Here is a 13,451-nt window from a genome sequence, read left to right on the forward strand (position 1 = left end):
AATGGATTTTATTGGTATTTGATTATAAGTTAAAGATGTTAAGGATATATAAATGTCTATTTATAAATAGATAATTGTGAAATATTTAAAAATTTTAAGATAAAATAGAAAAAGGGACCTCTTTTCTCATTCCTCGCTGTCGCTTGCTTCGCTTTCGCCTCTCCAAAGGCGGCGATTCCCATCACATTCGATTCATCGATCGATCCATCCCTTAGCGATGGGCGACTTCGGTGATCCGTTCAACCGCAATAACCCTGCCGTGCAGGCTCGCACCAAGGCCCAGAATCGTGCTAACGTTCTCCAGTTGAAGCTCGTAATCTTCGAAAACCCTAACATCTTATTTCTTTTTCTCCCCTTTTTCGTTGTTTGTGCCCTTATCGGTAGATTGTAGTTGGATTAGGTTTTATGATCTGAGGTCGATTAGCTTTATGGCTTTGGGATCTTTGCTCTGGTGTCGCTTTTCTAGGATTGATTGAGTTTTCTCTGGAGAAATCTCTCTCTCTCTCTCTCTCTCTCTCTCTCTCTCTCTCTCTCCATTTTCTGCTGAAGTTCTCGATTTGCATATCAGTGAGGGTTTTGAGGTAGGTTTGGAGTTGTTATTTAGCATTCACTACATATTACTTAATATTAAGACTGCAAAAATCGGGCGAGTTGTTGAAGGGCATCGAGTTTATGTTCCTTTTGCGACTCTTTGGGCATTTAATTGCGTGGATTCACATAATGTCAGTAGGTTCAGGTTCATGTTATTATTGATTATCCTGTCTGCTGTTTTGCTTTTCTTTTGCATTCTTGGTTTTTTGTCGGCTTGAAAGTGCTGGTTGTTTATTAGTTAATTACTTAGGAAACTTGTCTTATCTACTAGGATTTGTACATGTTTTGTTCTTTTTAGCATACTACTACCTGTGTTTCTGTGTCTTGCTTTTTGTTTGACATGTTCTTTTATCGTTTTTGTTAAAGTTACCTCCTTTCCTATCTTTGTCACCATGATGCTTAAATGTTCCGTGATACTTTTGTTCATGGTGCTTAACGTTGGTTTCCTTGTGTACAGATTGGACAGAGTCATCCAACTGGACTTACCACTAATCTTTTGAAGCTTTTTGAACCTCGTGCACCTTTGGAGTATAAACCTCCGGTTGAGAAAAGAAAATGTCCCCCATATACAGGTGGCTACTCCACCGAGAGATATATTTCTCTTAAACATAGACACCACTGAAGTCTGAATTTTTTGTTTTCCCCTTTACTTTTAGGGATGGCACAATTTGTCAGCCAATTTGCTGAACCCAGTGATCCTGAGTATGCTCCACCTGTTATCAAGGGAGAAACACCGGTGAGAATTATTGCAGTTTGAATTATTCTTATGATTTAGGTACCTCACTAGTTTTACTTACGTCACATTGGGACTTCCACAATTCTGACGGATCTTAACTCTTAATTGTCTAAACTGATAACTCCATATAAGAATCTTATCTTGACATCGACATACTTTCCTTGTTCATAGCATATTTGTCATATGTTTGCAATTGAGGTTATGGTCAAAAGGAAATTTTTTAAAGTATGGTGTCTGACATGTTAGTTCTCTTTTAATGGTTGTCATGCCTTGGAGGAAATTGATAGTATCCATTTTTGGTAAAGAACCGTGGATGATTAAAGTTCAACATATATCAAATGTTCAAAACTTAGAAGGACAAAGGCAGGAAGTCGGGATATTCTTAGTTGGATTGGTAAGACTATACACATTTGATAAGTGCAAATTACCGATCTCTCGATTGAAGGGGCATATCTTCTGTACCATAAAATATTTTATGGTCCATCATCATGCATATCAACATTTATTTTCATATTGATCTACACTATATAAATGTTGGTCCATGTGAATGTGTTTCCTCAACAGATAGGGTTGGATTTGAGATATTGCCATTCTTTTCTATTGAACATTGGTGTCCACAAACTACATGAAAAGATTGCACATCCATGCTTGTGGGAATAGAATTCTTAGTTCTAAACGTGGTGTTGTTAACACAATGTTATATGACATTGACATTAATTAAACAATACTACAGATAAATTCAAATCTTGGTTTGTTTCAAAATTCAACATGTATTTATATAAGTCTAATGTGGGCATGGGTAAGTGGTGCATTTTCAATATCTTTGTGCCAATTCCTACATTTTGAAACCTATTGCTCTCTTCTAGGATATATGCTTGTGTGCTTCTGAGACGAGCACTGCAGCTTCCTTCTGTTGAGCCTTGGAATAACACATCACATGATAGTGAAAAAACCTTCTATTAAATATCCAAGGATTTATAAATTGTCTCCTCTATCCTTAATAATTGCCTTTGGTTGTGGAAACAGTAAGTACTAAGTTTCAAAATTTCGTACCATACCAATATATCAAGCTTTGCTCAGTACGGTATGATATGTCGTACCGAGCGATATGCCTATATATATATATATATATATATATATATATATATATATATATATATATATATATATATATATATATATATATATATATATATAAATATAAAATAGATATTTTTATATAAAAATATTAAAAAAAAGGCGTATGCAGCCTCGGCGATGTCGCCTCCTCCTCTTCTCCTCGTCGCCTTGTCTGCGGCATTCGGCAAAGAAGGCGATGAAGACGTCGAAGGCTACAAACATCTCCGGCCTTCGACGAAGAATGTGGTGAAGGCCGCATATGTCTCCGGCCTTCGACAAAGAACTTGGCATAGAAGAAGGTCGTAGAGTCGCGGACGAGGCGATGAAGGAGATCGCCTCTTCCGTTGCTCTAACCGTCACCTCCCCTAATCCCCGTGCCTCCAGATCCTCCTCTTTATGACTCTCCTCGCCGTTACCTCCTGGATCGGGATCGTCGAGGGAGGGCGGCACCGGATCGGGATCGAGAAAGGGCGTGGAAACAAGTTCGCATTGAGGTTCTCCCGATTCTCCCTCTTCTTCGAACGCCCTCTCCTTCTTTTTTCTTCGATGCTTCTCTGTCAGCGTCTCCTTCCTCTTCCTTCTTCGACGGATTGGTTCGCGGGCGGACCGATATGTACCACCCGGTACAAGCAGTATGATTCGAAATTGCAAACCTTGATAAGTACTATTTTAAAGGAAGAAAAAACTTGAAATTCCCCACAAACTTTTTGCCCATCTGTAAGCGGACATTTGAAAATGTGTGCCATTTGCATGTTCAGATTGTTTCAGTTAGATGATAGCTTTCTTAAATGTTTTGGATTATTTTAGACACTATGAGTTTGTACATCTATAATTATTTTAGTTTAATTGTATATGTTCGATGCTTATATTAACTCCACAAAGGGACACATCAAATATTGACAAAATGTTTTTAAGACTTTGGCTGATAGAATAATGTTTTGCCTATGCGTTTTGAAGTATTTTTTGTGAACACTTGTTACTTCTACAAATGACTTTTATGTTTCTTTTAATTTAACATATAATGATCATTGGTTGTCTAAATTTTACAAAGTATAGAATTATGATCACATAATAAATATATGTATTAGTTGCCATGTCTAGGGTTTACTAGAGGAAACCTACCAAGGAAACAAGCTATTCATATGTCAAAAGGGGTATGAATTGAATTTCCACTTGGTGACTTAAAACCAAGGATTTAAACTTTGACTTAAACTAGTCCTGGCTTATAGGTGTTGGTTTGTGCTGTACTATGTATAGGTATACCGATATATATCGAAGCTCAGAAAAAAAACCTGGAAAAAGGTTGAAAAAATAAAAAAAGTCACTATCCAAAGCCTTGTATTAGGCGGTACAAACTTATAATGGGTGGTTTGTCTTATACCAGGCATTAGTCGTCCAGTTTATCCTGGTTCACGTGTTGGTAGGTTGTTGGGCTAGTAAATACCATTTGTACCGAACCTTACTGAGCGGCAAGGTTTGCCATATCGCAATGTACTGCTCGATATAGGTGGTACATACTGGTTTGATAGGGGACTGATATGGGTGGTATATCAGTATGCTCTCATGTACCGTGTGTTGGTATGCTTAGTATGGCTTGGTACAACTCGGTACATACCGTATAGTTGGCCGGTATACTGGTACGAACCAATAAGGCGAACCATGTTGAGCAGTATTGCAAACCTTTAAACCACCACTGCATCATTGAATCCCACGCGAAACACAAAGTTAGTTGGCCTGTCTTAGTTGATCTTTTTATGATTAAATTTGGCTTAAGGTTCCCAAGCCTCTATTTCTATTGTTTCTTTGTTGATTGGTTGTCTCAATGACATCACCTCTTCACTTTTTGCAATGTTGGCAATGGTAGAGAATATATCTCAGGAAGGCCTTATCCTAGGTATCCTTTTCATGCACTTTGTTATTGTTTTTATATATATATATATATATATATATATATATATATATATATATATATATATATATATATATATATATATATACAGTTTCAGTAAATACTATGGGTTTTTCCTTGGGCTTATCCTTGGTTTTGTCATGTCTGTTTAAGCAATCACAAACACGATTGTACAGCTCAGTGTAAGTTTTGCATATGTATCAAATAAAAAAGACATGATTGTATAGCTCAAATTTGGATGAACTGTTCTCTCTTACTATAGCACAATATAGAATACTTGTACTTCTCTTCTATTGTATTTATGAAGTTAGTAATGTGAAATTCACCTTGTTTAGTCCAATCACTCAAGATTTTTCTGGTGCAAGTAACATTCACTAATAGACAATACCAATTATTAATGCATCCAAATAATCTGTATAAATTTATATATGTGAGATATGTATGATCTATTTTTGCTCAAAGTGTTAGGACCAATGATTGAAATTTGTACCGTATCGGAGTTTCGAGATTCGCTCGGTACAGTATGGTATTGTATACCGAGTGGTACATTTCGGTATACCGCTCGGTGTGTGTGTGTGTGTATATGTATATATATATATATGTATATATATATAGGCGACTGCCTCGGTGCCCTTTTTGGTGTGGGGGGTTTCTTCTCCCTGCACGGGTAGAAAAAACCTCGGTTTCTTCTCCCCACGTGGGCAAAAAACTGAGGCGACGTCGTCTCGTTATATATATATATATATATATAAGCAAAAAAAAAGGTTTTCTGTGACGTCGTCTCTTTTCTGCTCGCGCGGAAAAGGTGGGGAGAAGAAATTGTTTCTTCTCCTCATGCTAAAAAGGGCGATGAGGCGGCCATGCCACCTCGTTGCCTCGTTTCTTCTGCCTGCGTGGGGAGAAGAAATGCCGCCTCGACGCTCGGTTTCTTCTCCTCACGATGTCGAGGATTCTTTGCTGACGACGTTGAGGCCTCGTCGCCTTAGACGAGGAGGGAGAGCGGCGCCGATCTCTAGGTTCTCTTCTTCTCCCTCGATTAATACCACCCGGTAGCGGATGGTGACGATCGATTTAGGATGGTAACGGGGCGGAAACAACCCCCATCGATGGTACCGCTCGGTAGCGGGCAGTCCATGTACCAGTTTGTTGGCGGACCGGTACGTACCGCTTGGTACGGGTGTTATTATTTGAAATTATAATCCTTGGTTAGGACTATGATTTGGAAGTCTAGATGAACGTCTCAAAGGTAGCATTTCTTTTCATGGTATTGGTTTATAAATTCATGTTCGAGCTTTATTAGATGCTTGTTGCACCTTATTAATTATGCTTTGCTTGTTGTGTAATTTCATATGCAGAGAAGCTTTTAGTTGCACCTGTCATGTTATCTTCGTTCCCTTAAAATACTAGGAATATTTTAATTCAACTCCATGATTGTTGTATGTGTATTGTTCATTTACCGTAGTTGAATTATTTGTCCTGATTGGTGCCTTCGCATATATGTTGGTTGTATCGTAATAAAATGTGATTCTTTGTTTTTTTATGACTTATGTGCGCCTAGCATGTATGTGTTGATTGTATAGACTGTGTGTGTGTGTGTGTGTCTGCATCTGTGTTTATTTCATTGACGTAAGTGGTTCAAGAAATCATTTAGAACCCTTTCTGCTTTGCAGATCCATACATTTTGAACCTAGTGTAAACCACATATCTATAATCACATGTTCAAGAAATTACTTGCTTTGACTAAGAGATATATTTTTTGCTTTATGGTAATAGACAGAAAGAAGGGCTAGGATTCGGAAGCTTCGGCTTGAAGAGGGTGCAAGAAAGGCAGCTGAGGAGTTAGAGAAATGTATTTATTCTAAGACACAAAGAAACTGCATTCAGAATTGGTCGTTCAAAATTTTCCCTGCAATTCACTTGTATATAAATTTCTGTGCAGATGATCCATCTAAAGATCCTCATGTCACTGGAGATCCATATAAGACATTGTTTGTAGCAAGGCTTGTAAGTCATTTGCATTCAAGGGTCATCTCTATTTGTTCTTTTGTTTTGTGTATCATTTGTCAAAATCCTTTTGCAGAATTATGAAACCACTGAACACAGAATTAAAAGGGAGTTTGAAACTTATGGACCAATTAAGCGGGTAAGTATATTGGATTGTTCCTTTTGGGAGCTCATGATATCGCTCTCAACTTGGGTAAGGTTATTAATAATTTCATTGGCCCTAAGGGAAAAAAAGTGTCTAAATTTTAAAAACTGACTTGCAGAAGTCATTATATTTTCTGTATTTCTCAGAGTTTTTATTTCAATTTTTGTTTTTTGTTGGATAAATATTCTTCTTCAGTTCTAATCATCAGAAATTTAGCACCATGCATTTCTATATTGATATTAACTAGCAATTGTTTGAATTATCCATACATTTTCTTCCTCATCATTGCCACTCCTCTACCACCACCATCACTTGGCATCTGCCTTCAACACTATCCAGCAGTATACATCTTCCTATCAACACCACCCCCTCTATCAACAGCGCCAGCAGCAATGGTGAAGACAGGTTAGTGATCAAGTAATTGGTAGTCCTGGTGGTAGACATGGTGTAGTTACTGGGGGAGGCAGAGATGGTGGTGGAGGTAGGGACAATAGCTATATTGGAATTGGGCATTGGGCATTGAGCAGATAGCCTAGGTTAAGATGGTGATACGAGTGGCCTTTTGGGATTGGAGTTCATATGAAGAAAAAAGGAAAAGATAGACTGAGGTAGGGTTGAGGTGAAGGATGCAGCCCTTTTTTATATTGGGGACGGTTGGGCTGGGGGGGGAGCGGGGGAAGAAGGCATTGATAGTGTTGATAGTGGGTGCAGCAATTAGTGGTGGTGAAGGTAGTGTTGTACATGTTGGGGCTGCAATCGAGTAATAGTGTTGGTGGAACAGTGACATATTATTAGTCATTAAACATTAAACTATACAATAGTAGAATATAGTAATTACATTGCAGTACAGTCAAGATGTCTAGAAAACTGGGTAATCTTTGATTGTAAATTGTAATACCTCGGAAGGTATTTACTTAGTTTCCTTAATGAACTAGCAAGGTAAGAAGTTAAAGATAAAAAAATTAGTTTATAATAATTGATTCGCATGTTCATTATTGTAACTGTTTTTAAGGAAAAATATTTACTCGTTTACTTGTTTCACTGTAAAAATATTGGATTTTTAGGCAAATTGAGTATGAGGACATGATAATTACTACTTAAATGTTGGTCTGGTTACAAGTCTGTCATCTAGCTAGCAATTTTTAATATTTTTGTTGGCTTTACTAGTGTGCTATTTTGAGATAACAAATGGTGATACAAGTCTCCATTTTGCATGTTAAGATGCATATTGGCCCTTGTAGTGGATTGCATGATGTTTTTGCTTCGTACATGGAATTTTTTTGATGAAATATGAACTTCCTTCAATTTAAGTTGTTTTTAATGGAATCTTGGTGCATCAGGTAATTATGGTAGTGTAAATATTTTTTTCTATGTTTACAATCTTTTCCTTCTTTTAAGTATGATTGTTAGTATCAATAAGAAACTTCAAAATCAATTCACAGCAAAGGTATAAGAAGAGGTATATGTGTCATAGAAGGAAAATTGAGTTTATCTGATATATGATTTCTTTAGTTTCTTGGTATTTTCTTGGTCACTAGCATCATCTGAGGATTCAGAACATAATTACTTGGTGAAGAGATCACAGGTAGTGGCAGGTAAAATCTCTGGGTCTATGTAGGTTATCCTTTCATGTTTCCCTTTTAATCTTGTATTCAAAGACCATTTAGATGGCATCCTGCCTTTTAGCAACTGGTAAGTGATATTCTTTAATTATCAATATCTGGGAAGAAGCAGTCTATCACTGAACAAGTTTTCCTACTGTTTATTCTCTGTCAAAGAACAACAACGGTCTTTCCTACATGGCGCCATAATCGTGAGCAGAGTCTTCAAGCTGTAAAGGAAGCTTACCCCTTCCCTTTCTCCCTTAATTTTCCTGTTTCTATCCAAACATATTTCTGGATTCTTCATCATCCAAGTTGAAGACTGTGCAATTTTACTGTCACTAATAATTTTACTTCTGATTTTAAAGGCCAAATGAGAATATACCTTTGATTGGGAGTATTTTCTGGTACATCAGTATCTGTTTATATTTCACTATTTATAATATCCTTGGTAAGAAGACCATAAAACTATTTGATTCGTCTGCTAAATTGGGAACATACACCAGTTTATCTGCCAACTCAATCATAAGGTGGTGATGCATCTCCCATGGTGAAGCTGTATTTTGAGAGGTGAGCACGGCTAGTGAGGCGTGTTGCCTGCTGTCGTGCATTTTAATAGGATATAACATAAAATATTTGCCAATAAGCCTCGTGATATTTTCTCAAGTATATTAATTCGACTCCTTTTTACTTTACAGTTATGTTTCTTCTACTCTTTAACTTCCAGGTGCGGTTAATTACTGACAAGGTGGTGAATAAACCTCGAGGTTATGCTTTTATCGAGTACATGCATACACGAGATATGAAAAGTATGACTACAACTGGCTTGTAATCTGAAAAGTTTTGAAACGTGGCATACATGGATTGTGGTGACTGCAGCCTAATTCTCTACATTATGCAGCTGCCTACAAGCAAGCTGATGGAAGGAAGCTGGATAACAGAAGAGTTCTTGTGGATGTAGAACGTGGTAGAACTGTTCCAAACTGGCGACCTCGAAGATTGGGTGGTGGACTTGGATCAACCAGGATTGGAGGTGAAGAAGCAAATCAGAAGCATTCTGGAAGGTAATTAAAATTACTTTTCATTTGCCTGCAATGTTTTAGTTTTAATTTAGCATGAATTTTGTGTTCTATTCCCATGGCTTTGGTGTTGTTAGTTTGTGTCCCTTAATTTAGCATAAGGGATAACTTATTCGGTAGTACATTCTAACTTACTGTTAGTTTTAAGAATTCTTTGGGTGTGTTATCTTTTCTATTTATATGAATATCTTGTCTTATCATGTCAAAAGTTCTAGTTCAGTGTGTGCCCTTCATCGGTTGATAACTCAAGATATGCATTTGAAAGCCTGCCAGTGGTACAAATTGAAGCTCTAAATGAGCTGCAGCTTTGTAGGTGTCTCATGGAAATATGTTGTTCGGTTCATAATGGTAAACACTACACATTATGATGCAGCATTCATTTGCCAATATCTTTGAAGAATGTAGTTGAATGTACAAAATTTTTTGCCAAGAACTTTTCTCATCCTGTGTGACTTTCTGGTAAATGGGGTCCATTGATGGGGTTATAATAGCCTCATCTGTGGGTCCAAGTCAGGTTTATGAGTAGAACAATGATGGATGAGAAAGTTTTTAGCATGGACAAAACCTTACATATTTCTGGAAGGCAGTAGGTTTATTCACATCAAGATAAAGAGATTTTTCATAAAGGTGAAGTCCATTTTATTTGATAGATGTCAACCCCTTCAAAGTATTAATTTACATGTATACCACTGCGAACTAAATTTATCTACACCATTTCTTTTGTGGATAATAGAGCTTGATTATCAGTTTACATGTAAACTTACAAAAATAATCATTTGTATTAAACCATTGGAAGTTCCACTTAGGGGAAGGTGAGAAAGTGGGGTAAAATAGATGATGAGGTAAAATTACAATTGTTCGTACAATGCTTAGCTTATAAAACATGATTGAGGGTAGAAAGTTCATTTGGTTGTTTAGGTTGGAAGTAACTTAGATCTATTGACAACATGTGGACTGGTTGGAAGGTGGTCTGAGCGTTCAACGTACCTCCTAAGGTAAAAATGTTCATTTGGAAGCTTATTTTTCATCGGCTCCTGACTTCATCTTGGATGTCAAGAATTTATCATTCTCAAATGCCTCCATGCGACATCTACAACCTATTTCATGATTCAATTTTTCATATTTTCTTTACATGCTCCTACGCATCCTCTTTCTGGAGATTGGTGGAATCTAAACTCAATTATTCATTCAAATTCTTTAATTCTTGGGAACGCGATGCTTAGATCAATGAAGGATTGGATCTTGACAAGGATTCTGGTATTTTCCCATGCAGTTTAATTGCTAACTCTTTGGTTTCTGTGGATCAATCAAAACAACCTATTGCTTTACGACTGTCATTCCATATTGCTATCAACTTGGTATCGTGCTCTTGCTATGTCCAATGATTATATGATTCAACATAAGTTTGAGGAGAAACCTAGATCCTTGCCTTATATTTCCCAAATAATCTCTTCCAATCTTGGTCACTATGCTGAATGTGATGGGTCCTTCAATCCTTCCTCCGAGTTGGCTGGTCTAGGTTATACTGTTTGAATCACTATTGGATCCGTTGTTGTTGCTGGATGCAATTTTGTCAAGGTTTCCTCCCTTGTTACTGCTGAATGTCTAGCTATTTTTCACTGCCTCTCAAGAGCTGTTTAGGAATTCAAGAAGGCTTTAAAGACATTTGGATCAAAACGGACTGTTAGCTTATTATACTTTGGCTTAATCATCCAGCTTCTTCGCCATGGGTAGTTCGAAATATTTTGATCAACTTAATAACTTTAGCCAAAAGTTTCAATGTTATCTCTTCAGCTTATATTACTCATGACACCAACAGCGAAGCTCACATATTGGCTAACTTGGTGCATTGTAGAAAGATCTCCTAGATGTGGGGTTGTGATCTTCCCACTAACTTTTGTTCAAACATGTTACTTCACATGTTTGAAGATGAATAAATGATTTATGTTTTAAAAACAAAAACTGAGACTTAACTAGGATAGTATGACATCTATGGACAGGTTGTAACCACAAGGACAAGTGGTGAAAAGGAATCTGATTTATGAGAATTGGTATGCAAATCAATATCTTCAAGCAGTCAATAAGCAATTAGTCAATTTTAGAGGGTTATATGTACTTATCAGAAAGCTTAGATCTTTTCAGAGACGTGGATGTGATCTTTTATTGCATGTTTGTCATTTTCATTTACCATTTTCTTTTCTTTTTCCATCTCATTGATGTTTTACATATCCTTGAAACTCAGTGTAAATAATCTATAAAATCAATATATGTGGAAATTGTTAGGGAGCTTCTGACAAGTCAAATTCTTTTTGTGTCTGCCATATGTAGTTTCTTTCTATCGAAAAGTGGATAGCTGGTTCAACAGCTTATAACCCTACTCTGGTATATAAACTTTTATCTTCTGTTGACCAGGGACCAACAGCAAATTGCATCAGGAAGCTCCAGATCAGCAGAGCCCAGGTCTGAAGATGTTCGACATCTTGATCGGTAGAGCTCCTACATATTATTTTTAAATTAATTATGCAAAGCATACATATTAAAATTGCATGTGTTTCTTTGCTCAGAACAAAATTCCTTGTTTGCTTCTCTTTTATTGTATCTAACAGATTAAGTTATGTTCCAGAGATAGGGAGAAATCACGAGAAAGAGGCAGAGATAGGGAGCGAGACATGGACAGGTCTGGTGAAAGAGCACGAGATCGGGATCCAAGGGAAGAAAGGCACCATCACCATAGGGACCAAGGTAGAAACAGAGAAAGGGAAAGGGACAGAGAAAGAGAGAAAGATCGTGGGCGTGAACGTGATCGGGGTCGTGGCAGGGACAAGGAAAGAGATCGTGGTCAAGAATATGATCGTGAGCGTGAACGTGAACGTCCACGTGATAGGGATAGGGATCGTGAGCGAGATTATGGCCGTGCTAGCCATGAAAGAGACCGTGGGTACTCCATTGATAAGGATCTCAAATATGGCCATACTGAGTCGAAGCAAGGCAGGGAGAGGTCGGTAGCAAAGGAGAGAGATCTTGAACAGGGTGAACATGAATATGGGCAAGGATGGTATGATGAACGAAGCAAACATGGTCGTGAACGTGACTACAAACAGTTTGATCAATCACAGCAGTACGAGCACTATGATCGTGTTCATCCCCAGCATATCAGTGAAGCCAAATATGAGCGGGATCAGTCAAACCGACATGAGGGCGATTATTACTATGATAATGCACTTCAGACTGATGGCCATCACCATCAATATGAGCATCCAGATTATGAGGCACGAGAGGAGGGGGAGGCAGTTGGAGATGAATATGGATATCATCCTTAACAGAGATCCCTCTCCCCCAACCACTGAGGCTCGTGGTAACTGCTACCTTATGCTGGATGTAGATGTTAACATACTTTCAAAGCGTAGCATTTAACTCTGTCTTCGCTTCTCTTCGCAGGGATTCCAGCTGCCTTACATAGCTCTATTGCAGCAAACGTGCTTGGATCTGTTTCTTTCTCATCAATACCTGTTGTCAAGGAGTGTTTAACATTCGAAGTTCGATATTTCTTTATGGACTTGGAGGTAGTAGTGCCATAATTACTGCCTAATTCTTATCTAGTGGCGCTTTTAGTTGGGTTGCATCGCCTTTTCATTTGTGCATATGGATCTGCTGCAGTCGTGGAATTTTTGGGTTTTGGTTTTTGGTCAATGTTGACTGCTGCAATGTGGTCTAAGCTGTTGTGTTTTGGGCCACGTTGATAATACCCTTCTCACTTCGTTCGTTGCTCATGTTGTTCCAACGAATGGAGGCTGTCATCACAGAGTTTGCCATTTTGTGATGGATTTTGGGGAGGCCGGAGATGAGTTGGCTTGTCGTTCTCATTCGCAAGAGGTGAGTAGCAGTCAATTTGGCCCAAAGTATTTCTCCGCAAAAGTAATCGATTGTTAAACTGGCAACGAGCTTACAGACTAATTTCCAAATTATTCAAGTTTATTAAAGGATCAAATAATTAGTTGTCTTCTAGCTGTTGCTCGGCATGGTAAATTGTTCCACTTCTTCGTGCTTATTCGTTGATGGAACTTGATTCATTCGTTCCTATCATTTTTTCCTGCATGTATATTTTTCCAATTAATCTTTTCTTGTGTGCTAAGATGTATTTTTATTCAAATTTAGGGTTAATTTATATATTTTCATGCAGTTAGATCTTTTTAGAATTTTGGTTCCTAAATTTAAAAATTTATTTTGAAATTCTTATAGTTATTAAAGTAGAATATTTAGTTTAATT

At 37.6% G+C, this 13,451-nt stretch overlaps 1 protein-coding gene across 1 annotated transcript; it reads left to right on the forward strand.

The window, feature by feature from the left end:
- The first annotated feature begins 131 nt into the window (after positions 1-131).
- LOC135643204 (U1 small nuclear ribonucleoprotein 70 kDa-like) lies at positions 132-12,806 on the forward strand. Its single transcript, XM_065159900.1, has 11 exons — positions 132-313; positions 1,049-1,163; positions 1,248-1,327; positions 6,129-6,204; positions 6,295-6,359; positions 6,436-6,498; positions 8,833-8,914; positions 9,007-9,169; positions 11,597-11,671; positions 11,808-12,539; positions 12,623-12,806. The coding sequence occupies exons 1-10, from the start codon at positions 218-220 to the stop codon at positions 12,502-12,504; spliced, it is 1,512 nt and encodes a 503-aa protein (XP_065015972.1). The 5' UTR covers positions 132-217; the 3' UTR covers positions 12,505-12,539; positions 12,623-12,806.
- The last annotated feature ends 645 nt before the right edge of the window (positions 12,807-13,451 follow it).

This window comes from Musa acuminata, chromosome BXJ3-7 (genome assembly GCF_036884655.1).
Source record: "Musa acuminata AAA Group cultivar baxijiao chromosome BXJ3-7, Cavendish_Baxijiao_AAA, whole genome shotgun sequence".
In the NCBI taxonomy this organism is placed as follows: Eukaryota; Viridiplantae; Streptophyta; class Magnoliopsida; order Zingiberales; family Musaceae; genus Musa; species Musa acuminata.

What these genes read in the sequence shown, in the direction of transcription:
- LOC135643204 (XM_065159900.1), top strand. Translation starts at nt 218, where the DNA reads ATGGGCGACTTCGGTGATCCGTTCAACCGCAATAACCCTGCCGTGCAG. An exon ending in AAAATGTCCCCCATATACAG is followed by an intron (nt 1,164 to 1,247) that starts GTGGCTACTCCA and finishes CTTTACTTTTAG; the next exon opens with GGATGGCACAATTTGTCAGC. An exon ending in AATCAGAAGCATTCTGGAAG is followed by an intron (nt 9,170 to 11,596) that starts GTAATTAAAATT and finishes TCTGTTGACCAG; the next exon opens with GGACCAACAGCAAATTGCAT.